The sequence below is a fragment of the Peromyscus californicus genome, unplaced genomic scaffold (genome assembly GCF_007827085.1).
Source record: "Peromyscus californicus insignis strain IS unplaced genomic scaffold, ASM782708v3 Scaffold_12__1_contigs__length_115047231, whole genome shotgun sequence".
In the NCBI taxonomy this organism is placed as follows: domain Eukaryota; kingdom Metazoa; phylum Chordata; class Mammalia; order Rodentia; family Cricetidae; genus Peromyscus; species Peromyscus californicus.
In genome coordinates, this window is record NW_026294413.1 from 58,639,411 (window position 1) to 58,663,188 (window position 23,778).

Below are 23,778 nucleotides of genomic sequence, written 5' to 3' on the forward strand. Positions count from 1 at the left end.
TTTTATCCTCTGAGCCATACTACTGGCTCAGAAATAGCAATTTTAAAAATCAAACATTTTAACACAATACAACCCAAAGTTACATCCAGATTTACTAACTTCACTATTGTACCAATCTGATACTTGTACACAGGAATGGTAGGAAAACATGGTCTTTGTTTTTTGTAATTAAACCATTATGTTTTTATAGGAATGGAAAATCATGTAGGTACAGTAAAAGCATTGCAGTTCATGACATGCAGTAGTCTGGAGTGGAGATGATGCAGGCAGTGTTTACCGGCACTGCAGAACATGACGATGTGTATTCAGAACCCTGACTGCAGTGTAGGCACATGATGCAACACAGGTGAGTGCAGAGGGAAACTCTTGGATTCATTTGACTTTGAATTAATTGTTAGTCACTGTTCATTCAGAAACCTTTTACTGTGCCAAATCTATTGCAGCCTTCACAATCAATTATGTAGGGTTCCAACCTACAATTTAAGAAGCTGGGCACTTGGCACCCATGGCTTAAGTTGCCGATTATAGAAAATGAAGCTACTTTCTCTAAGAGTTATAAAGTGACTCTCTATCCAGGCGAATGGTTTCTAGAAGGTGAGACTAATTTCATGTACATTAAGAAGGCTGAATCAAAACAAAACAAAAACAAACAAGACAACAAAAACTACTTATGGGCCAACAAGAGGGCTTTGCAGTAAAAGTAACCTGACATGCAAACCTGAACCTGAGTTCAACCCCCAGATTCCATGGTAGAACCAAGTTCTGAAAGGTGTTTCCTGACCTTCACACATGTGTTGTGTGTATGTACACACACACACACACACACACACACACACACACACACACACACCCTACACACATAATAACAAATTAAAAATCAAATAACCATTTAATTCTAGTAATCTGACTTAGTTTTTATATACTAGAGACCTGAAATATCAGCAATTCAGGAGAAAATGCTAGAAAAATGATGATTGGAGAAGAATGTGTTATTATTGCATTTAACTATTTTAGAACCATTTCTTTGACATAAAGGATACAATTAAATTTTTTTGTCAAGAAATCACATATACAAGATCTGTTTTTCTAATGATTTTTTATTTTGGAAAATGTGAAAATTAGTCCCATAATGAAATAACCTAAAGCATTATAAAACATTTGCCTAGAAAAATAGTGAAAGGCAAGTTGAATGTGATAGTCAGTTTTTTTGTTTTTTTTGTTTTTTTCCCCGGTTTTTTGAGACAGGGTTTCTCTGTGTAGCTTTGCACCTTTCCTGGAACTCACTTGGTAGTCCAGGCTGGCCTCGAACTCACAGAGATCCGCCTGGCTCTGCCTCCCGAGTGCTGGGATTAAAGGCGTGCGCCACCACCGCCCGGCGATAGTCAGTTTTTAAAAACACATTTTTACAATTTTCTAGTATGAAATGTATTAAACTTTTAAATCCGAAGATAAATATCAAAAAAAGGCATGGTGTATTAACTTATTTATTCAAAAATATTTATTAATAGCTCATGACTCTACTCTGATCAAAGTGTAGAAAACAGGAAAAGAGCCTCAGCATTTGGTCCAGATCTGTAGAAAGCCAGGCATTCACTCAGTCACTCAGCATCTTCATGTCGAGCACCCAGGCAGGTCCTAGATCCATCTGTGAATGAAACACACATGTCCCTCCCACAAGGGCAGATAAGACAGCACACACCCACACAAACAGCCAGAGAACAAACAAGCTGCTCAGAGGATGGGGTGCCACAGAGATGCTAATAAGGACCAGTCCAGGCAGCATCAAAAGACTTCCCTGGGCCGAGAATTAAACTGAGGTCTGGAACACCAGGGTCCAGGGGGAACTCGTTGAGGGTCTAGGTCTGGAGAGCACAGGGAAGGCAGCAGGCATTTTCACCATGCTAGCAGGAACACTGGGTCCCACATGATCTCCCAGGCCTGCATCCGGCCAGTGTCATCTGCACATCCTTTAGCACAGACACTGCCACCTTAGATGATCTGAGAGAGGACTTTCTGCTGGGCTGGCCAGGAGAAAGATAGGACCCAGAGAGGGTGAGGAGCTGAAGGTATGTACAATAAGAGCAGTCAGACAAAACACTGAGAGTCTAGAGTGCTAGACAAGCCCTGGCTTGTACTTCTACAAGATGATTCTGGGGTGGATGATTAAAGAATAATAATTCTAACCTAGTATGAGTAACATCAAATACACCCACATTAAAAGACAATATAAAATAATTGACCCATATGTCTAAAAATGTCAAGGTCATTAAAACAGACAGACTGAGAAACTCTTCCAGAGTTTATTATTAAATGAGACTTAAAACCAGGTAACTGAATACAATGTGTGGTCAACACAGGATACTAAATCACAAATTCTCCTTTGATTTTGTTATAAAGTACTGTATAATGAAAGCTGAACTGGTGAAATGGAGAAATACTAACAGGTAAATAGATAAGGACTAAAGATAAAGTCAGCTAGGTCTGGTGATGTACTCCTGTAATCCTAGCATTGGGAGGTGGAGGCAGGAGGATTATGAGTTTGAGGCCTGTCTGGTCTCAGTAAGGGATGCTTGAGTAGCATTTACAAGGCCCTGAGTTTGGTCCCTAGCACTACACAGACACAGACACTCCCATCTCTACCCCAAGTTTGCACTAAAGCAAAGATACAATGATTTAACACTGATACTTTTAATAATGAAAAGACTCTGAGAAGGTAAGGCAGGATGGGCTCCAAGGAGGGCAGTGATTTACTCAGAAAGCCAAATATTTACCGAGTTGCTATTACAGGCCAAGAATTGGTCTAAGTGCTGGGAATGCAGTGGAAAACAAAATTCCCGTCCTTATAAAACATCTTCAGTGGAGAAGAAAGATAATAAATATGTATATATGAAGTAATGTAATAGTAAGAGCTGCAAAGACAAAGCAGGGTAAGGGGTCAGGGAGGGAAGGATGGATATACTTATTTTAAGCAAATGTGTCCCTCAGTGTCTGGCTTAAATGACAAGAGGCACTTTTTAAAAACATGTATTTGTGTAGTGTGCCATGCATTCCTGTGTGTGGAGGCCAGAGGTTGAGGTTGTCTTCTTTGATCCTTTTCCACTTCACTTACTGGCCCAAAGCTCACTGACTGGGCTAGTCTAGCTGGCCAGGATACCCCAGGGAGTCCCTGGCTCTGCCTCCCCAGCACCAAGATTAAAAGCGGGTGGGCAGGCCTGCCTGGCTTCGATGTGGGTGCTGGAGATATGAACTCCAGTCCTCATACGTGCACAAGTGCTTTATCCAGTGAGCCATCTCCCTAGTCCTAAGAGACACTTTTTATAAAGATCTCTAGGAACTGCCAACCATCCCAATCAGTATCACTTCCCTCTGAAGTAAGAATAACAATTAAAAGACAAAGGCAGGAGAGGAAGGGTGTGAATTTCCCTCCTTACCAGTGCTGGTGATAGAGGAGTTACCTAAAGAGAATGAGCAGGAAAGACAACATGAAGCTGGTACTGTCTGACCAATGCTGGTTTTGGTAGTCAAGAACATTCATGAGCCTACAGAGCAGGGGCATCCTCTTTAGAAACCTTCATAGTATCTAAAAAAAAGTGATTATCACAGAATGTAGGTGATTGTTCATCTCAAATACAGGCAGTCTCCAGCTATACACTGTCTCTGCTGAAGGACTTCATGCTCTTTGGGGGTAAGAAATCAGTTTTGTGATATCGGTATCCCTGGTCACACATAGGGCAGATTTTTAATAAACATCAAAATAATGAATATTTTATTCTTTATGGGGAAAAAAGACAACAGCATCCGGCTCTTTAAATGGGAAGCAATCTGCCAACTATGTAAATACCATCTTCCCCCAGTCTTGGATAATATCTATATTTTAAAGTGCTAAGTATAGTTATAAGTGAATCCCATCAACTTTGCATAAAATGTAATCTGAAATTATCTGTGACCTTGTCCCCGTGGTCCTTAGTTATATCCTTTATCTCAGAAAAAGATCAATGGTTGATTATAATTTTTCTGGATGGTTCATGGGGTTATCATTGTGAATAATCACTGTACTCAGTGCTGTCTTCAGGAAGGACTGAGATGAATTAGACGGCTTACTCAGTTCACTATTCTTTTAAGCTCTTCAATTTGTTTCAGATAGCTTTTCCATCTCATCTCTGATATGTGGTTATCATTTTATTTTTGCTACTGTGAGCATATTTGATTTTAAAAGTCACTTTTCTTATAAACTGCCCTGTCTAAGTAGAAGCAAATGAAGAAGCAGCTTCTTAAAATCTTAGTTTAGTGTCAACAATACTGACTGTAAGGTCAAGGCAATCGAGGTGACTTAGGACATGAACTTGGGAGATTCATACATAAATACACACACACACACACACACACACACACACACACACAAACGATCTAAAGTTGACTAATATGAAAACAATGCACAGAAAAGAAATGTCAGCATTTACTCTGTTGAGCCCCTGAAAAGGCAGTTAAATGATCCTAAAATTCAGTTCTGGAGCTCATCAGTTAGTCATTTATTACCTCTTACATGAATTAAGAAGACAGATGAAATATACATGACCTCAGTTGCATTGAGCAGTTGCAGAAACATTTTACAGAGGCCCCGAAGAAGTTGGAATAAAGGAGTCAATCAATAAATCAATAGAGCACTTTCCACCAACACAACCAAAGGAAATTATTTGGATAGAACAGTTTTAAAGGGACAAAGCAAATGTATGAGACAACACAAGGTACAAGTAATGTTCATACTAATGGGTCCCATTTTTCAGGGAACTAAAGCTCATGTTACCTCAGGATGCATCAGCACATACCTTTGAACAAGAGGCAAAGGAAGGAAATTGAGGGTGGAAGTCATGTCCAGTCCGCAGTCCAACATAATAGTGGTGGATTTGAATTTGAGCACATTACATGGTAAAGTTGGGTGCCCTGACAGGCAATACTGAAAAAAAAACCAAAAAATCAAGTTATAGAAACAGCCTAGGAAATGAAGTAAAAGCAGTCATCTTCTGTAAGAATAATGTGTGACTCAGCTAGTCTTCTATGTGATGTCATCTTCTCCCAGAAGGACAGTGTGACTCAGCTAGTCTTCTATGTGACATCATCTTCTCCCAGAAGGACAGTGTGTGAGCTCAGCTAGTCTTCTATGTGATGTCATCTTCTCCCAGAAGGGCAGTGTGTGAGCTCAGCTAGTCTTCTATGTGATGTCATTTTCTCCCAGAAGGACAGTGTGTGGGCTCAGCTAGTCTTCTATGTGATGTCACCTTCTCCCAGAAGGACAATGTGTGACTCAGCTAGTCTTCTATGTGATGCCATCTTCTCCCAGAAGGACAGTGTGTGGGCTTAGCTAGTTTTCTATGTGATGTCATCTTCTCCCAGAAAGGCAGTGTATGGGCTCAGCTAGCTTTCGATGTGACATCTTCCATAACAACAGTGTGTGAGCTCAACTAACTTCCTATCTGAAGTCCTCTTCTTCCATAAGGACAGTGTGTGAGCTTGGCTAACCTTCTGTGTGACATCCTTTTCTCTTGTTGAACTCTTAACTACTTGTAACGTACAGATCTCCTACTGTCCTATCTTCACCTGAGTACTGCTTGAAGCTGGAGAGAGCCAATGGAACTCACTGAGTCCTCAAATTATGTTTGATGTTTGGGTCTCTCCGCTGATAAACACTGGCTTTTCTGGAAGAGGAAACTGTTGTAGACTAGATATCAGACAGGAGATTCATATCTAGAATCTATATGAACAGCAAAAATTAAACATCAAATAATTTAACTGATCAATGGGCTAATAAACTAAACAGAGACTTCTAAAAAGAAGAAATACAAATGACCAATACACATTTGAAAGAGTATTCAATATATTGAGCTATCAGGGAAATGCAAATTGAAACTACTTCGGGATTCTATCACACTCCAGTCATGACTATCATTAAGAAAACAAGCCAAGAATAGTGGTGTCTGCCTGCAATGCCAGCACTGAGAGGCAGAAGCATGAGGAGCAACACAAATTTGAGGCCAGCTAGGCTTATCATGATGACCCTACCCAAAAAGACAAAATAAAAGCCCAAACAAAGATGACAACAAGTGATGGTGATAATGTGAGGAAGGAGGAACCCTTACACACTTCTGAAGGGATGTAAACTGGTATAGGCCATCTGGGGAGTTCAAAACACTAAAAAGAGACTACTGGGGGAGTCAGCTATTTTACTCCTGGGCATATACCTGAAGGACTCAAAGTCAATAGTAAGTGCCATAGAGATACTTACACACCCATTTTTATCGCTGCCCTATTCACAACAGCTAAAAAACTAGAACCAGCCTAAATGTCCAACAACAGATAATGATTAAAGAAAATGTGGTACAAATGTGCCATGATTATTCTGCTGTAAAGAAAAAAGAAATCATGGAATTTACAGAAAAACGGACAGACTTGGAGATCATTATGTTAATGAAACAAGACAGACTTAGAGATCTTCAGGGAGCAGAAGAGGGCAATGGAGTATGTTACATGAAAGTGGAATGGGGTACTATTTGGGGAAAAGAAGGGAGCCAATCAGAGGGAAAGGGAATGGGAGTAAGGAAGGGGGAAGAGGTGTGAATAACAAAATATGAAGACATTTACATATGAAAACATCCAAATGAAATCTATTGCCTTAAAAAATAACTTTTAAAAGGGGCATGGTTTAAAAGGTTAATAAGCACAGTAAAGGTCATGGCTCAGCCTTGTCAGCAGAAATGGCTCCAAAGGATGCATGCATTCTTGATGTGCACACTTGAAGCAGAAGAGTGAGATACTCTCAGCCAATCAGGAATCAGTCTCTAGCCTAAGGCAGCAAAAGATACAAGTGTGTATTACAGAATAACTTTGATAAGACAATGCACTGACCTAGACATTTCTTATGCTCTTCTTAATGTAAAGGGAAGAATGCCTGTGACACACTGAAACTTTTCTCTCCAGGGAATACCCTGCCACTGTGTTGTCTGTGTATGTATGTGACTGTGTGTCTGTGTAGGCTAACGGGTGACTCTGGGTGTTTTCCTCAGTGGCTCTCCATTTTATTTAATGAGACAAAGTCTCTCACTGAAGTTGAAGCTCATGGATTTGGCGAGGCTGGCTAGTCAGCAAGCTGGTCTAGCCAGGGATTGCCCACCTTTGTTTGCACAGTACTCAGATTACAGGTGGATGCTGCCATGCCCAGCTTTTTATGTGGGTGCTGGGATATGAGCGAAGGTGAGGTAGGTCCCTTATGCTTGGTGGGGAAACATTTGATAGGCTGAGTCATCTGCCATCTTTAAGAAGGAGCAAAGACCTTTTCCTTGACTGATTCAAGTCATTCTTGAGAAGTTTCCACATTAACCTGTTAGGCCAGAAGACGAAGTCCACTGCTTCTCATTTAACACAAGGACAAAGTAAGTCAGAGCAATGTCACATCAAGCTTCCCACAACCAGCCACTGCTTAAGATAAGTCTTTTAGGTGTCTACTGCTCTGTGTGGTCTCTGTACATGGTAGGAATCTTCTACTTCTCCTCAGAGGTATTATGAGAAATGGTCACTTCTTTTAAACTGTTTGCATTATCTAAAAATATTAACGCCAAGAATCAAGAAACTGAGTGCTCTGTAAGCTTCCTTTGGGATAGGCAATGAAAAAACTGGGAGGGGAGGCGGCGGAGATGTTCCATTGCTGACCTTTGAGCAAGCAACCAACCCTCAAGCTAGTCACTACTTGGTTGCAAATGAACCAGAAGAGCAGCCTGTGGCTTATAACTGTTATGTTAAAGATGAGCCAAAGTCAGGAACTTTAAACCAGCTACAGACTTGAAGGCTAAACTGATAACAGCAGGCATTATTTCAATTAGTTATTACTCTATAGCCCACAGCTAACGAAAGCTAAAAGGTATAATAAATACAGTTAGCTATCCCCTGTCTCAAACAGCCATCCTGAATTTTGGGTCACACAGAACAACTTTTAATTGAAACAACAGACTGTTTCTTTCTCAGTTGGTCTAGGAAGGTGGAGTACACGTATTATGGCCATGGTCCTCATCATCCTGAGCAGAACACAGTTTCATGCCACACCAATAAATGCTACAGTGAGCCCAAGACTTGAAGCAGCCAGTTTGTTCTTGTCCTAGTCAGCTTGCTTTGTTCACAAGGTGTCTTTTTTACTTTTCTATTGTGGTGACAAAACACCATGACGAAGGTAACTTATAAAAGAAAGCATTTAATTGGAATTTACAGTTTTGGAGGATTAGAGTCCACAACGATCATGGTGGGGGGGGGGGGCAGGGCAGCAAGCAGACAGGAGAGGCCCTGCAGCATAGTTGAGGGTTCACATCTTGGGACACAACCAGTAGGCAGCGAGAGCTAGCTGGGAATGGTGTGGGCTTTTGAAACCTCAAAGCCCTCCCCCAACAAGGCCACACTTCCTAATCCTTCCCAAACAGTTCCAAAAACTGAGGCCAAGTAGTCAAACATATGAGCTCATGGGGGTCACTGTCATTCAAACCACACAAGGTACACTTTATTTCTCTACTTTCATTTCTTTCTTTCTTTTTTTTTTTTTTTTTTTTTTTTGAGACAGGGTTTCTCTGTGTAGTTTTGTGCCTTTCCTGGAACTCACTCTGTAGCCCAGGCTGGCCTCGAACTCACAGAGATCTGCCTGGCTCTGCCTCCCAAGTGCTGGGATTAAAGGCATTTGCCACCACTGCCCAGCCCTTACTTTCATTTCAATAAAAACTTACTTTAACTTCTTTGGTGTCTGCTTCATTATTTGGAACGGCACTCTAGGAGAGGCACCATTTATTATAGTCATCAAAGGACAAAGGGCTAAATGTGAGTGCAAAATATGTTTAGAGTACCTATGAAAGGAGACAGACCCTGTTCCCTTTTGCCTAATTTGCAGGGACAAGGAAACCACGTATTTTGGTTTGGTTTGGAAGAGCCAACATATGTGGAGGTCCTCCTGTCTTCCAGGATCTCAGTCCTGTCTCCCAGAATGTACTGATCGCTGTGGGTCACCTGCATGGAGAGATATAGAGTGCTTGCCAAAGGTTCCTCCAACAAATAAAAGAGGCATGTCCCATATCACCCAGAGATGCTCACTACAAGCCTCTAATGGGCTCTCTGATCACAGTGCAGCTATAAGATCAAACCAACAAAAAACCAAGTCAGCAAGGGATTTCAATTTAAAAATAGAAACATACATCTATGTTATAAAAATCTTCAAAGATAGAGGAAAGAGAAGTATTAAAGTCATACCTGTCTAATTATTTGAGTATTTCCTTTCACTTTATGTGAAAGATGTAATTTTTGTGCATAGGTGGAGGGTATTGGAAAGATGGCTAAGTGGTTAAGAGAATTGCCTCTTCAGGTTCCATTCCCAGCACCCACATGGCAGCTCACATGGACATACTCTTCTGGCCTCTGAGAGCACTGTATGCATGTTACACATATATACACGTAGGCAAAACACCCATACACATAAAATGAATTAAAAATTTAGCCGGGCGGTGGTGGCGCACGCCTTTAATCCTAGCACTCGGGAGGCAGAGCCAGGCGGACCTCTGTGAGTTCGAGGCCAGCCTGGGCTACCAAGTGAGTTCCAGGAAAGGCGCAAAGCTACACAGAGAAACCCTGTCTCGTAAAACCAAAAAAAAAAAAAAAAATTTTAAAAAGTTGCAATTTATTATAAAGTTTGGGTCCTGCTTTTAAAACTCATGATGACTGTTTTCCTTGTCTCAGTCAAGGAAACTTAATGTTCATTGGCTAAGCAAATATCTTATCACTCATCAGCCAATCATTCCCTTATACTGAACACAAAGATTTGCAGAGTATTCAGCTACAGACATGGCTGTGCTGATCACATGGTGCTGGAGGATTTTTTTTCCATACTGGACTGCTTCTTTCCTGCATTCTCAGAAGTGGTATTAACTAGGTCAAAAAGTATGAGCATTTTATGGCTCTTAAAAATCTGCTGCCAAATGCTTTCCATAAAATGCTGTGCCTATTTACATCACTGCTTAACAACTCATATTTGCTCTGCTGATACATTACAGTCTACACCATCTAGATCCTACAGTCTCACCAAAATGTCCCTAGAACCAGTGTAGTAGCCATCTAAATGACCCCAACCAAGAAAAGTCAACTATTTGATAGGCGGCTTCAATGTTAGGCTGTTTGATCAAATTATATAAGTCTGGGGTTTTGTATGGTAGATTACCTCAACTCAAATCTCACTCAATCTCATGATTAATGTGTGATTTTCTGAAGACTAAGTTCCCTCATCGATAATAGAGTTGTAAGAATTAAGTGAGTGGAAGGCATACCTGTCACACTCATTCTTAGTTGCGTGGTTAGAGCAGCATTAAAAGGTAGTGGTGGGAACCTGCTTATAGTGGCCTTTACTTGTACCTTAAACATTTGCAACTCTCCCAAGACTAGGTAGTCTTACTGGTTTATGATTTTAAAATACAAAGATTCAGGACTTTCATGACTATTTGGAATCAAAACAAAACAAAACCATCAGTCACTCTCCCTTTGAGTATTGTATCCATCGAGTTCTCTGTACTTCTCTTTCTGAAACACCTACTGAAGGTATGCTGCAACATTTCATTTTACCTCATGTCCCTCACAACTGAACTGCTTTGATTTTTATTTCCATACAGTACACTTTATGTCTTTTCCTCAGATTTATTTTGTTAATTTCAGTGTTATCAAATCAGCTGCTAACCAATGGGTTTATTAACTGATAATGTTCACATTCTCTCTCTCTCTCTCTCTCTCTCTCTCTCTCTCTCTCTCTCTCTCTCTCTCACACACACACACACACACACACACACACACACACACACACACACACACACACATCCTTTCCATCCCTCAGTTGGGCTGTAAATGTCCTTCTCAGTGACCACTGTTTCATTTCTACACCTCTCCTGTTTACATCATGGCCTTTTAGTCTTTTTAGAGGTTTGATACATTCACAGCTCACATTAACATTAATTTCAATGTCTCTGCTGTTGGCACAACTGTCTGAAGCTCCTGGGAATCCTGCAATGTCTGCTGATTCTAACTCGAGAAAGACTTCATTGTTTCTTACTGTCTTAACATTTTTAGTGAGTTCAATTGGTGGGGCTTTATCTACAGGAGTTCCATAAGAATGGGCCAGGGCAGGTCACTGTTTTGAGAACAATTTTCATATTGATTTCTTAGCTTGAATGTCTGCATCACGTATGGGAACATCCAAATCAGACTTTCTTTGCTCTCAAAGCACTGGTCCAAGTTCTCACAAGAAATGTTTCTTAATGGCCCAAAGATTAAGTGAACAGAAGTTTCCAGCATTCCTTTTGTTGGGAAATACAACACCAGGAGGTCTCTGTTACTAGTTTTAAAACACGTGTTTGTAATATTATATCTACTAATAAGACTAAATCCCATTATGGCCTGAAGTGTCAGCAAATGTAATGCTTTCAAACTGACAACCAGGTAGCTTTACCTCCTCATCCTCAAGGTAACCTCACACAAGTCTTCCAGAATGGTAGGAAATACTCAGAATTGCATAAAAAGAAACATTACTAACAAATTTGGTGGCTGTGATCATATGGCAAGTTGAATTTCAGCTAACTGGCTTTGGGGAAGTGTGTCATTTGCAAAATGAACAAAGCACAAAGTATCACGTGGTCTCTTTTCTCCTAGTCTTGCTGAAGGTTTTGTTTGGCATGCAGTTAGTTATTGTGACCTAGTGTTTGTTAGGTACCAGACTACTTGTAAATAATTTACACTTAACTCCTTCAATCCTTCTTAAAAGGTTCTGAGTAGGAAATATTTTCCTTTTATATAGATGAAGACCATGAGGCTCAGGCATGAAGTGTGCATATGGTCCCAAAGCAGTAGGAAGCTGGCAGTGAGCTCTAGAGTCAGCACACTGAGCCAATGCAGTGTCCATTCTCGCTAGACTCAGAGAAAAGATCACCAAGCGATCAGAGTCTTTTAAACAGTGGTAAGTCCTACAAAGCCTTATTTGAATTGATAAAGATGTTGGGTTGGGAAGTTATTTGAATTGATAAAGATGTTGGGTTGGGAAGTTATGAAGAAGTGGATCAGTGGAGTGGGAGGGGACAAAACAGGGAAAGCAGGCTAATATGATTGAAATATATTGTGTACATGTATGAAAATGTCATGGTGAACTCATTATGCATATTTAACACATGCTAACCAAAAAAAAGAGAAGAAAAAAATCAAACTTTTTGTTTGGTGTGGTGGCACCTGTAATCTAAGCACTGGAGAGATGGAGGTGGGAGAGCCCCAAGTTGGAAGGCTTGGGCTACAATAAATAGTGTTTTATGCCAGTCTAGGTTTCACCAAGACCCTGACCCAATCAACTACACACTTCTTGTAACTCACCAAGGTACAAACTACACAAAGGGGTGAACAAATATTTGAAGAGGCATTCACTGAAGATGACACTGGGCAGTAAATAAAATGTCGATCAATAGTAATCCTTAGAAAGAAACGGTTGCACCAGTATTAGAAGGGGCAAAATTTAAAAGACCAAGTGCTGGTCAGAATGCAGGGCAACAACTGGAAATCTCCTACACACACACCTCCACAGTACTGCTGACTCATCCTCACTGCATGCACATAGCTCACCCCTTTTCACTGGATGGATGTACCAGAATTAGCTCATGCATTTAGAGTGATGGATATTTAGCTTGTACTTAAGTGCACTGTGGTAGAGAAAAGTCAACACATTTTGTATGGTTATGAATAATGCTGATGGACATGTTTACCTACAGTTTCTGAAGCAGCACACATCTTCACATAATGCCTCTATGGCAAATAGGTAAGGACTGTTGGGTGATATGATAAATCCATGTTTAGCTTTTTAAACTATCTTCCAAAGTGAAATATTATTTTTGGCTTAAAAAAAAAAGTCAAGTTTTTATTACTGTGCTGTGTATCACAGATCCAGTACTGCATGTGACCTGGGCATAAGTACTAGTTCTTCCTTTGTTGCTAAGGTGGTACTGCCCTGAGTAGAAGCTGAAAATCAGGCTTCAGATTTCTCAGTGGACAAATGAGATTTAACTAGCTCATTTCTCAGCTTTCTTTTAAGACAAAGATGATGCTTTTTATTAAATTCCATTGATGTGCTTATACAATGAACACACTGGGAGGAATTACGCCTAAATTTTTTAAAGAGGAACTCAGTTCTGTAGGGGCTTATAAGCTTTTCTCCACTCCAACAATGTACCAGTCACGGCCCTCAGGAACAGCAGTTCACTAGGAGACAGACGCTCTATGCCCTAACAAGGACGCACTGGATTCTTGCTGTAGCAGGGAAAGGGGGAGGAACCCCTGCCTTCTTTCTCACCATCCTGAGCCACTGGGCCAAACTCGATGAATCTGCAACGGTGACTACCCCTACTAAGATTTTTTGGGGCCAGGCCCTCTAACAGCCAGAGACTTCTTTAAATATATTACAATTTATTTGTTAATCTTTTATTTTTTTTCCATTTTTTTAAAGCATGATTCTATGTTGTACAAAGGCTGTTAAATGTGCCAATCATGTTCATAGTCAAACTAACTACACAGCTGGGTAAGATAAGAAGGCTAATTTTCCATTTGTGTAGAAGGTTTGTAGCATGCATGTAAAAAGTCTATAGCATACACAGTAAGGCGTTTTCAGGCTGGAGGGTGACTAGTCACCACACACAGCTGAGGAACCCAGGGCTCTCACTCCTTTGGACCCTAATCCTGTGCCTTGTAGTCTATGAAAACAAACTGAAATGCAGAGGAAAGTTGTATAAAGCAATGCCCTGGCCAATGGAAGCTCAGAAGGGGGTGAAAATGTTCACAGTGAACAAACAATTATGGCCGAGAGAAGTATGACAGGTCAGGGTTGGCTGGGGACTGTGGGCTGCCTGGCACCAGCAAGTGATAAATGTGAAGAAGCAATTAGAGTAGATGAGAAAAGTTCGCAGACCTATTTATGTGACTGGTGATGTAAAAGGAAGCAAATTACCCCATTTACCCCTAATCTCTAGTTCTTAAATAATCCCCCATCCTACACACCCATCTTTCTTTTCCCTCCTTCCCATTTGTCTCACTGACATAACCTAAGAGACAATGCTTCATTCAATAAACTATCTTAATTTGTGGAGAAGAAAAACATGAAAATGTGGTCCATGCTAAAGCTTTCCAAACTCAAGCTAAAGCACACTAAGAATGCATGACTGACAGCTGGCTGCTCAAAGCACTGTCTCTTTCCCAAGAGGATGGCGACTCTTCCTGTTTCCCTTTTCCATGTGAGCAGCATGGTTTCTCAAGCAATGAAGGCATAGCTTCCAGCTTCAAAGGACTGCAGCCTGGGGGCTGAAGACATACCAGCAAGTACGCTCGTTTTAGACACTGGACATCAAGCTTCTACCAATTTCCACAGCTACAATACTTTATTTCTGTGATACAGAAATGATCTCTCAGCAAATCCTTGCTGCTTCAGCACAAAACAAAACAAAACAACAACAACCCCCCCAACCCCCCCCCCCCAAACCCAACAAAACACTTCAAACTGTCACCGCAGCATCAATTACCAGGTACCCCTCACTTCTGTACTTTTGACTACGTCTTTTAAACATCGGTCAGTTTTTTTTGTTGGCTTGTCTATAAAGAAGGAAAAAAGAACAGGCATTGGAGCTTGTGCCTGTAATTCATGCACTGAGAAAGCTGAAGCAGAACTGCTGTGAATGAGGCCAGCTTAGGCTTCATAGTAAGACCTTCCTTAGACAAACAAACAAACAAACAAGCAAGCAAGCAAACAGTGGGCAAGATGGTTTATCAGGTTAAGACACCTGATACTAAGTCTGATGAATTGAGTTAGATTCCCAGAATCCACATACTGGGATGGGATGTTGTTCCCTGGACTCCACATGTGTGCAGTAGCATGTAGGCAAACTATCTCTCTCTCTCTCTCTCTCTCTCTCTCTCTCTCTCTCTCTCTCTCTCTCTCTCTCTCTCATACAAAAATTCCCATCAGAAAAAAAAGACTTGGGGACTCTTCCTTGAGGAGTCTGTACCCACATGTGGGTGTGACTTTTTTTTGAGTGCCTCTTTTCCTCTAACCCTCATGTTTAAGCCTATATTAAAACATCCTTTAAAGATTTCCATCTCTGCTTCAAAAAATGTTTTTTGTTGTTTTTGTTTTTAATTTTTAGATCTATAACTAATTATTACCACAAGGTTCTACTGGCAAATAAAAAATTAAAGACAATAGGTTTATTTAGGAGGATCCGGAAAGAGTTGGGGAGGAGGGGAAGAATATGAGTATAACATATTATATGATATTCTCAAAGAACAAAAACATTATTTAAAAAAGACAGGCTTAAGCTGGGTGATAGTGCACGCCTTTAATCCCAGTACTTGGGAGGCAGAGGCAGGAGGATTTCTGAGTTAGAGGCCAGCCTAGTCTACAGAATGAGTTCCAGGACAGCCATGGCTACAAAAACCCCGTCTCAAAAAGCAAAAAAACAAAACAAAACAAAACCCAAACCAAACCAACATACAAAAGACAGGCTTATTTATACAAATTTTTGAAAATGTGCAGCAATGATGAAGTGTAAGAAAGAAGAAAACTGGGTAACAAATAGTGAGTCTTCTAAGTGGTCAGTGGAGTGGAATCAGCAAGAATCAGCAAGGGAGAGACTAAAGTGGAATATCACGTCTCGACTGTTTGGTTCTGAGTGCAGCAGGGGTCAGAGGTGGGGCTTCTGGGAAGCTATTACAATGAACTCAGTTTCACTAGTGGATTAATCCATATTCATAATCTGATGGCATTATTGCATGGGGTGGTGGTATAAAGTAGGAAGTGGGTCCTTGCTGGAAGAAGTAGGTCACTGCAGGAAAGAGAAACCTTGTCTCCTGCCCCTTCCTCTCTCTTCTTCCTGGCCATCAGGAGATGAGCAGCCTGTATAAACTCTGCCTCATGTTCTACCTTTTCACCCGCCAAAGCAATGGATCAAGCCAACCTTCAGTGAAAACTTCTGACAACATAAGCTGAGACAAAAATTTCATCTTTTAAATTGTTTCCCTTGGGTATTTGGCACAGATGAACTCTTTTTCTTTTTTGTTTGTTTATATTTTTAGAACGGATTTTTCTGTGTCATCTTGGCTGTCCTAGAACTCACTCTGTAGACCAGGCTGGCCTTCAACTCAGAGATCTGCCTGCCTCTGCTTCCCAAGTGCTGGGATTAAAGGTGTGCACTACCACCACCCGACTAGCTTGCTAGTACATGTCAGGGTTTCTTCTTAAGCCACAGTCAAATGCAGTTAATGTTCAAGGTCAGAAAAAACCTGGACATCAGAGTCAACCAGAGACTGCATGGTTACTAGGGATCCCAGTCACACTTATGAAAATGGGAAGACAGTTATCCAACTCACTAGGATTCTGAGTGGACAGTTTGTACTTAAAGATCTGCTGTCTACTATGGTGCCTATCAGCAAGAAGGGTGTGCCATGGCCTGGAGAGTGGGAAAAACTAACACGCTTTAGCAGTGTCAGAGTTCAGAGAAACAGATTCACAGCTTTGGATTGAGAGAATATTTCTAAAAACAGCCACTAAGCACTTAAATCAGGTTGTGTCCTTCACCTGAATGTATGTAGGGACAATGACTAAGCTGAATGACAATGTTCTAGAGCCTAGGCACACACACACAAATTATTTTATTACATATTTTTTAAACTATGATATATATGTGTATCTGTGTGTTTGTGCATAGCACCAATGATGGAGTTACAAACAGTTTTGAGCTGCTAGACCTGGGAGCTGAATTAAACTTGGGTCCGAGTCCTTAGGAAGGGCAATGTGTGCTCTTCCCTTGTTGTTGTTGTTTTTTTGTTTTTGTTTTTTTTGAGACAAGGTTTCTCTGTGTAGCTTCAGAGTCTGTCCTGGAACTCGATCTGTAGACCAGGCTGTCCTGAATGCACAGAGATCCACCTGCCTCTGGTTCCCAAATGCTGGGATTAAAGGCGTGTGCCACCACCGCCTGGCTGCAATGTGTGCTCTTAATCACTGAGAAAAAGTCTTGCTGATCACACCAGTAGCAAGTTAGGGATCAATAAAGGAAAGTGTTCATTCCCCTCTAACATCTATCTGAGACCTTGGTGGAGAACCTAGAAGCATCATCCTAACGATCACCGCTGATGGGGAGAGCCATCCTTACTAGAGGGATGAGTAATTTCCATCTTCAGTTTTCCTTGGTCCATAATAAAGACTTCTTTGAAAATAAATTTTTTAAGGAACATGAGCAAGAAAATTCTAAAGTTTTGGGAAGTTTGATATAAAAACCTTGAGAGTAAAAAGGATTTTAAAAAGAACATTCATAAAGCCATAATCCAGGGTTGGGAAACAAGCTCAGTGGTAGAGTACTTGCCTAGCAAGCACAAGGCCCTGGGTTTGGTCCTCAGCTCCAAGAAAAAAAAAAAAAAAGGACAAAAAACCATAAAGGCATAATCCTGGAAAAATGCCAAGAGAGTTACTTATACTAATAACTTTTATATGACAGACATTACTTCAAACCTCACGAAGATACACTGGAAAAACACTTATAAAACTAGGACAAAAATCTGACATCCCGAAGACATAAGAGCTCTATCAAATCAGTAAGACACAGAGTCCAATAGAAACTGGGCAAAACAGGAGCTAGGCTCAGCTGCTGAGGGTGCCTGTGGCTTTTACAGAGGGCTGGAGTTCTGTTCGCAGCACACACACCAGGCAGGCAGCTCACAACCACCTGTAACTCTAGTTCCAGGAGAGCAGACATTTTCTGACCTCCTGGGGCACTGCACAAAGGTTCATAAACCCACACTCATACACATACCCAATTAAAAATAAAATCTCAACAATAAAAGGATAAGACCAGACAAACAAGCAGGTAATTCATGAAATAATATAAGCTAATAAAAATACATATATATTAACATGGAAATTTTATTTCTACAAAGTATGTTTTAAAAAATTTCAAAAAACACATACACAAAGATATAAGAGAAATGAAGGACAGAAAATAAGTAAAAATGAATGTAAAATAAAGCTACACTGAGTCCAAGTGCTCAGTGCCTACAGCAGCGAAGACTTAAAAACTAACTGTGAGCATGGGGAAATATGGCTGCCACCTACATTCAGTGAAGAAAATGAAAGCACCTTGATGAGTGTATCCATTCACAATTTAGAACATGCAGAGTCTCTGAACTAGTGGGACTTTAGTTAGTATATTCAGCAGCTGTCCAGTGAGTGGAAGGATGAATGAAAACCAAAGTGTTCAGTGGTAGAATGGACAGTGTCACACTGTGAAATACTCACAGTGAACTATACCAATACTCAAAATGAAAACCTTTCCAGAGTGACACCTGTCACCTTGTCATGGCTAAATCTTGATCATCAGCTTGAAGGACTTTAGAATCACCCAGAAGACAAACTGCTGGTATGTCTGTAAGGGTGCTTCCAGAAAGATCTACCTGTTGAGGACAGCATTATCTCCCTGCTAGTGTTCTGGACTGAATAAAAAGGAGATAGCAACCAGCAGTCACCTGTCTGTTTCCTGAAGGGGACACAATGTCAGGAGCCAGTTGCCTCACGTCCTGCCATCATGACTCCACCCTCACATCCCAGCCAAAGTAAACCCTTCTCTTACATCACTTCTGTCAGGGATGTTGGCACAGCTACAAGAAAAGCAACATGCCAGAGGTGGTGGCTCATGCCTTTAATCCCAGCACTAAGGAGGCAGAGGAAGGTGGATCTCTGAGTTCGAGGCCAGCCTGGTCTACATAGAGTTTTCAGGAAAGCCAGGGCTATAAAGAGAAATGCTGTCTTGAAAACAAACAAAACTAAAAAAAAAAAAAAAAAAATGAAAAGAAATGCAACTACAGATCTTTTTACACTAGAATCCCAAATCTAAGGTGTGACTGTGGCTATCTGGAATAGAGACTATATTTGCTAATCTCACTTGCAATCAGAAGTAGCCATGAAAGTAGGTCTCAGTCAAGGTAAGTCTAAGTGGTCCTGCACTTTGAGAATTCATCCAAGGGAGAGAGCGTGCCTTTCTTTGCCCTCCTCCCCCCTTAAAAACTCACCCTCCTGTATGCATGATTGAAATTGGTGCTGGTTTTACTGTGTGACATTTTTAGCTAAAAACAAACAGTGGAGTGTGGTGGCACTTGCCTGTAATTGCAATCCTAAGGTGGCTGAGTCAGGAGCACAAGTTCAAGGCCAGGCTTGTCTACATACTGAGTTCAAAATACTGTGTCACAAAACCAAACCAGGAGCTGGGTGTTAGTGGTGCATGCCTTTAATCCCAGCACTCGGGAGGCAGAGGCAGGTGTGTCTCTGTGAGTCCGAGGCCAGCCTGGGCTACAGAGTGAGCTCCAGGAAAGGATCCAAAGCTACACAGAGAAACCCTGTGGTGAAAAAAAAAAAAAACAACCAACCCCCCCCCCCCAAAAAAAAAAAAAAAAAACAGAACCAGGAGCCAGTGACATGGCTCAGTGGGTAAAGACACTTGCCATATAAGGCTGGCAACCTGAGTTCTATGTCTGAAACTCACAAAAGGTGAAAGGAGAGAACCAATTCCATAGGCTGGCAACCTGAGTTCTATGTCTGAAACTCACAAAAGGTGGAAGGAGAGAACCAATTCCATAAAGTTATCTTCTCACCTTCACATATATGCCATAGCACATGCACCATTCTCCACGCCCATCCACCCCATGTAATAATAACAGTAAATAATAATAGTACACTGAGTCATAGTAAATTGAGTCAATGAATCAAAACAAAAGCAGTCTCACAACTCTGAACACAGCATCATACTGTCTAGTGATTCATCTGTTGATGGTTCTGATGATACTCAAGCTATTTATTAAATCTGGAGGAATGGGGTCTTCCCACCCATCCCTGCCTTTCTCAATGACGACCAAATGCTCTCTTCCTTTCAGATGTGGACCTCTTCTCAGAGTCTAGCCATCAACTAGTCCAATCGTTTCTCAGGATGCCTTTGCCTTCTGCCTCTGCGGCCCTCTGTCAAGTGGCTGGCACAACCCTTTGTTCTAGACAGGTAGTTCTGACTTCGGACTTGCTTCCCGCATTTGCTAAGCTCCCTACCTAGCTCTTCATGTTTTGGTTATATGCCAGTTTTCAGAACATTTTCTGTACCTGCAGCCAAGTCATACTACTTCTTTTGCACTCCAAAGTTTTTAATTGTGCAAATACGGTTCTTATTTCTGTCTTAGATTTCCAAAGAGATGAGTTTAAAATTTTCACATGTTCAAAATTGGTACTTTTAAGACTTCTCTGGCCGGGCGGTGGTGGCGCACGCCTTTAATCCCAGCACTCGGGAGGCAGAGCCAGGCGGATCTCTGTGAGTACGAGGCCAGCCTGGGCTACCAAGTGAGTTCCAGGAAAGGTGCAAAGCTACACAGAGAAACCCTGTCTCGAAAAACCAAAAAAAAAAAAAAAAAAAAAAAAAGAAAAAAAAAAAAAGACTTCTCTGAAACTTTCCAAGGAAAAGAAAAATCCTTATTCTGTCAGTATTTAGACCACTGAGTGTATGTAAAAGCCCTACAGCTACTGCTAGACCTCCCCTGTTAGCCCTCTTCCAAGAGTTCCTGGGTCCTAAATCTGCTCAGTCTCATTACCGCAATTGCTGTTCCCCAAACTCACAACCTTTCAGATGTTAGTATCCTCGTGGGGTGGTCATGATATTCCACAGTAATGAAGTATAAGTACTACACACACTGCCATCAGTAGTAAGAACCAGTTGCTCATACTTGCCCATCACTGGGGAAATGGACACCTTACTTTTTACTTTTCATTGTTTTCTCCACCCAGAATAAGACACAACTCTCCTATTCAGACATATTTGCCAATCAAAGTACTTTCGTGTAAGTGATGCTGAGGATGGAACCCAGGGCCTAGCACATGCTGGGCAAGCAAGCGCCCTACCATGGAGCTGCAATCCTCTGCTCCAAGAGCTTTGTAAAGGCCAGCTCAGCTCCTACTTCTGGAAGAAGCTGTGATTCTCTAGATGGAATTCATCCTTTACAATCTTACACAGGGCACTACTGCCTTTATCACAGTCTGTCACCAAAAGCCCATTAATCACATGCTCCAATACATGGTGTCTGCAGACTGATAGGCACGTCCTACACCACTGACAGTGCTGCTTACGGGACAGGCTCAATATTCAGTTAGCAACACTCAATGGACTGTACTAGACAACCAGACAATGGATTTTTGCTCTGCCTTTCTTACTGGTGGTTACAGATCATTATTCTGCAACAGTTTCTTCTTCCTACTGGACTATGCAGCTTGAATCAAATAACCTTTAAAAGAAATAAGCTGCCAGGTGGGCCTGGCTCTGAGCCCCCTTTGTTCCTATGCCTTTTTTTTTTTTTTTTTGGCATGTAAGATGTAAATGGTAATTATGTTTATTTTAACAGACTATCTGTTCACATTTCTTGCCTTGATAGGGCCTGTCTCTGGAGACAGAACTATTTCTGGCTGCTATTTTTTGAGGAAACTTTGCCATTTCTTTTGAGGTCACAGAAGTGTTATTATTTGTGTGTCTGCTAAGAGTCACCTAGGACTTCAAGTTATAAAATCCATTGTTTACTTAAAACTTTAGAAATGGCATACAAGATATAATTACTGCCTAGGACAAACATTCAAACACAAATAGATCTTTCCTGTAGAAAATAACATACTGTTGGACCATGTGAAAGAATCTCAGTTTAGTAATGACTAGAAAATTCTGGAACAGGAAAGTAGCTGGCTATAGGACATAAATTATTCAGGAAATTCAATCCAAAGTCAGCATCAAGGTGTTGTGTTAACAAGGCACAACCACTCTCACTGGAAACAGACTCAAGATGCCTACTACCGTCACCACTCCAACCCAAATTACTGCACATGTGCACAACTACATACGATGCAAAAGAAGTCTGAGAAAAATAAAGATACACACCTAGAAACTTCATAAAAACCGACTGGACAAATGAAATAGTAAAATAAATTTAACAAGGGTGCTACGTGTCTTAAATATGTAGAAAAAGATTCCAATTCAGTGACAATAACAACAACAACAACAACAACAAAATCATACAGTATTTAGGGCTGGGGAGATGGCTCAGAGGGGAAAACAGCTTGCTGTAGCTGGAGTTTTCTCCAATCCTGCCCAGTCCCACAGACCCCGCAACCACTTATATAAATCAGGTACCTTTTGAATTTACCAAAATAGGATAGATAATGGAATATTTTCTCTGAGTTTGTCAAATGTAAATGGACTAGACATTTTTAAAGTATTTATTGCTTGTATATATTGTATATAGTCATTGTACTTATTGTATATAGTTTTTCTTATATTAGTTATAACTTTTTTCCTTTTTTCTTTTTATTAGAATAGAAGGGGGAAATATGGTGATATTTTATTTGTGCTGAAATGTGATTTTATTCGTATGTTAATAAATAAATGTTTATTTGTATGTTAATAAATAAAGTTGCCTGGGGATCAGAGCTCAAAGTGAGCCCTTTAGCAGAAGTCCGGTGGTGGTGGCACACATCCTTAATCCAATCACATGGCAGGCAGAGTCTCTGTGGACACAGCCAAGCATGGTGACCCAAATCTTTAATCCCAGTACCAACCATAGAGACCTGGAGGTCTGCATAGACAGGCAGTGACGAGGAAGTCATGTGGTTGGGTTTAGAGCCAATGAGAAGGCAGAACAGAAAGGCAATAAAACGACAGGACACAAGAAGAAGGTCTCTCTCAGGGGAAGGACAGCATCGAGTGGTAAGCTAAAGGCTATTCACTAGTGCTCTGATCTTTTGGGCTTTTAATTCTGTATTTGGCTCTGTGTTTCTTATTTAATAAGACTGTTTAGAATTTCATCCACAGCTTGCTGTACAGGCATGAGGATCTGAGTTCAGATCCTCAGCACCCATATAGAAATCTGGCTGTGTCCCTATGAGTGGAGCAGAGACTGGAGAATTGCTAGGGCTGGCTGTCAGCCTTGCTCCAGGTTCAGTGAGAGACCCTGTCTCAAGGGGATAAGGTAGAAAGTGAGAGAGCAGGATGTCTAATGTCCTCTTCTGGTCTCTACACAAGTATGTATGAGCACATGCACCCCTTATACACACATGTAAACAAATACCCCCCCCCCCCCCCACACACACACAAGACAGAAAGTACTTAGACATATTTAAAAGGAATTATCTATTAGGAGGAAGTTTTTTGTTTTTTGTTTTTGTTTTCAAGACAGGGTTTCTCTGTGCAGTTTTGGTCCCTGTCCTGGATCTTGCTCTGTAGACTAGGCTGGCCTCGAACTCACAGAGATCCTCCTGCCTCTGCCTCCCCAGTGCTGGGATGAAAGGTGTGCGCCACCACTGCCCAGCAGGAGGAAGTTTTAAAATGCAATAAAGTGGCAGTAAAATGATTTAAGTAAAAGAAAAGGTTTCTTGTTCTCCAAGAAATATTAAGTAGCTAGAGTTTTTCTGCCTGACCCACAGTCAGGACAAATCTCTCTCACCTGCCAGTCCCACAGCCACTCAGACCCGACCAAGTAAACACAGAGACTTATATTGGTTACAAACTGTATGGCCGTGGCAGGCTTCTTGCTAACTGTTCTTACAGCTTAAATTAACCCATTTCCATTAATCTATACCTTGCCATGTGGCTCGTGGCTTACCGGCATCTTCACATGCTGTTTGTCATCGTGGCG

The 23,778-nt window shown here is 41.1% G+C and overlaps 1 protein-coding gene across 1 annotated transcript in view; it reads right to left on the reverse strand.

Annotated features, from left to right (window-relative positions):
* Ints9 (integrator complex subunit 9) overlaps nucleotides 1-23,778 on the reverse strand; it is a 90,721-nt gene that overhangs the window by 54,045 nt on the left and 12,898 nt on the right. The window contains exon 2 of the mRNA XM_052732940.1: nucleotides 4,827-4,954. Within this exon, the coding sequence (XP_052588900.1) occupies nucleotides 4,827-4,954 (128 nt within the window). The remainder of the gene's footprint in view (nucleotides 1-4,826; nucleotides 4,955-23,778) is intronic.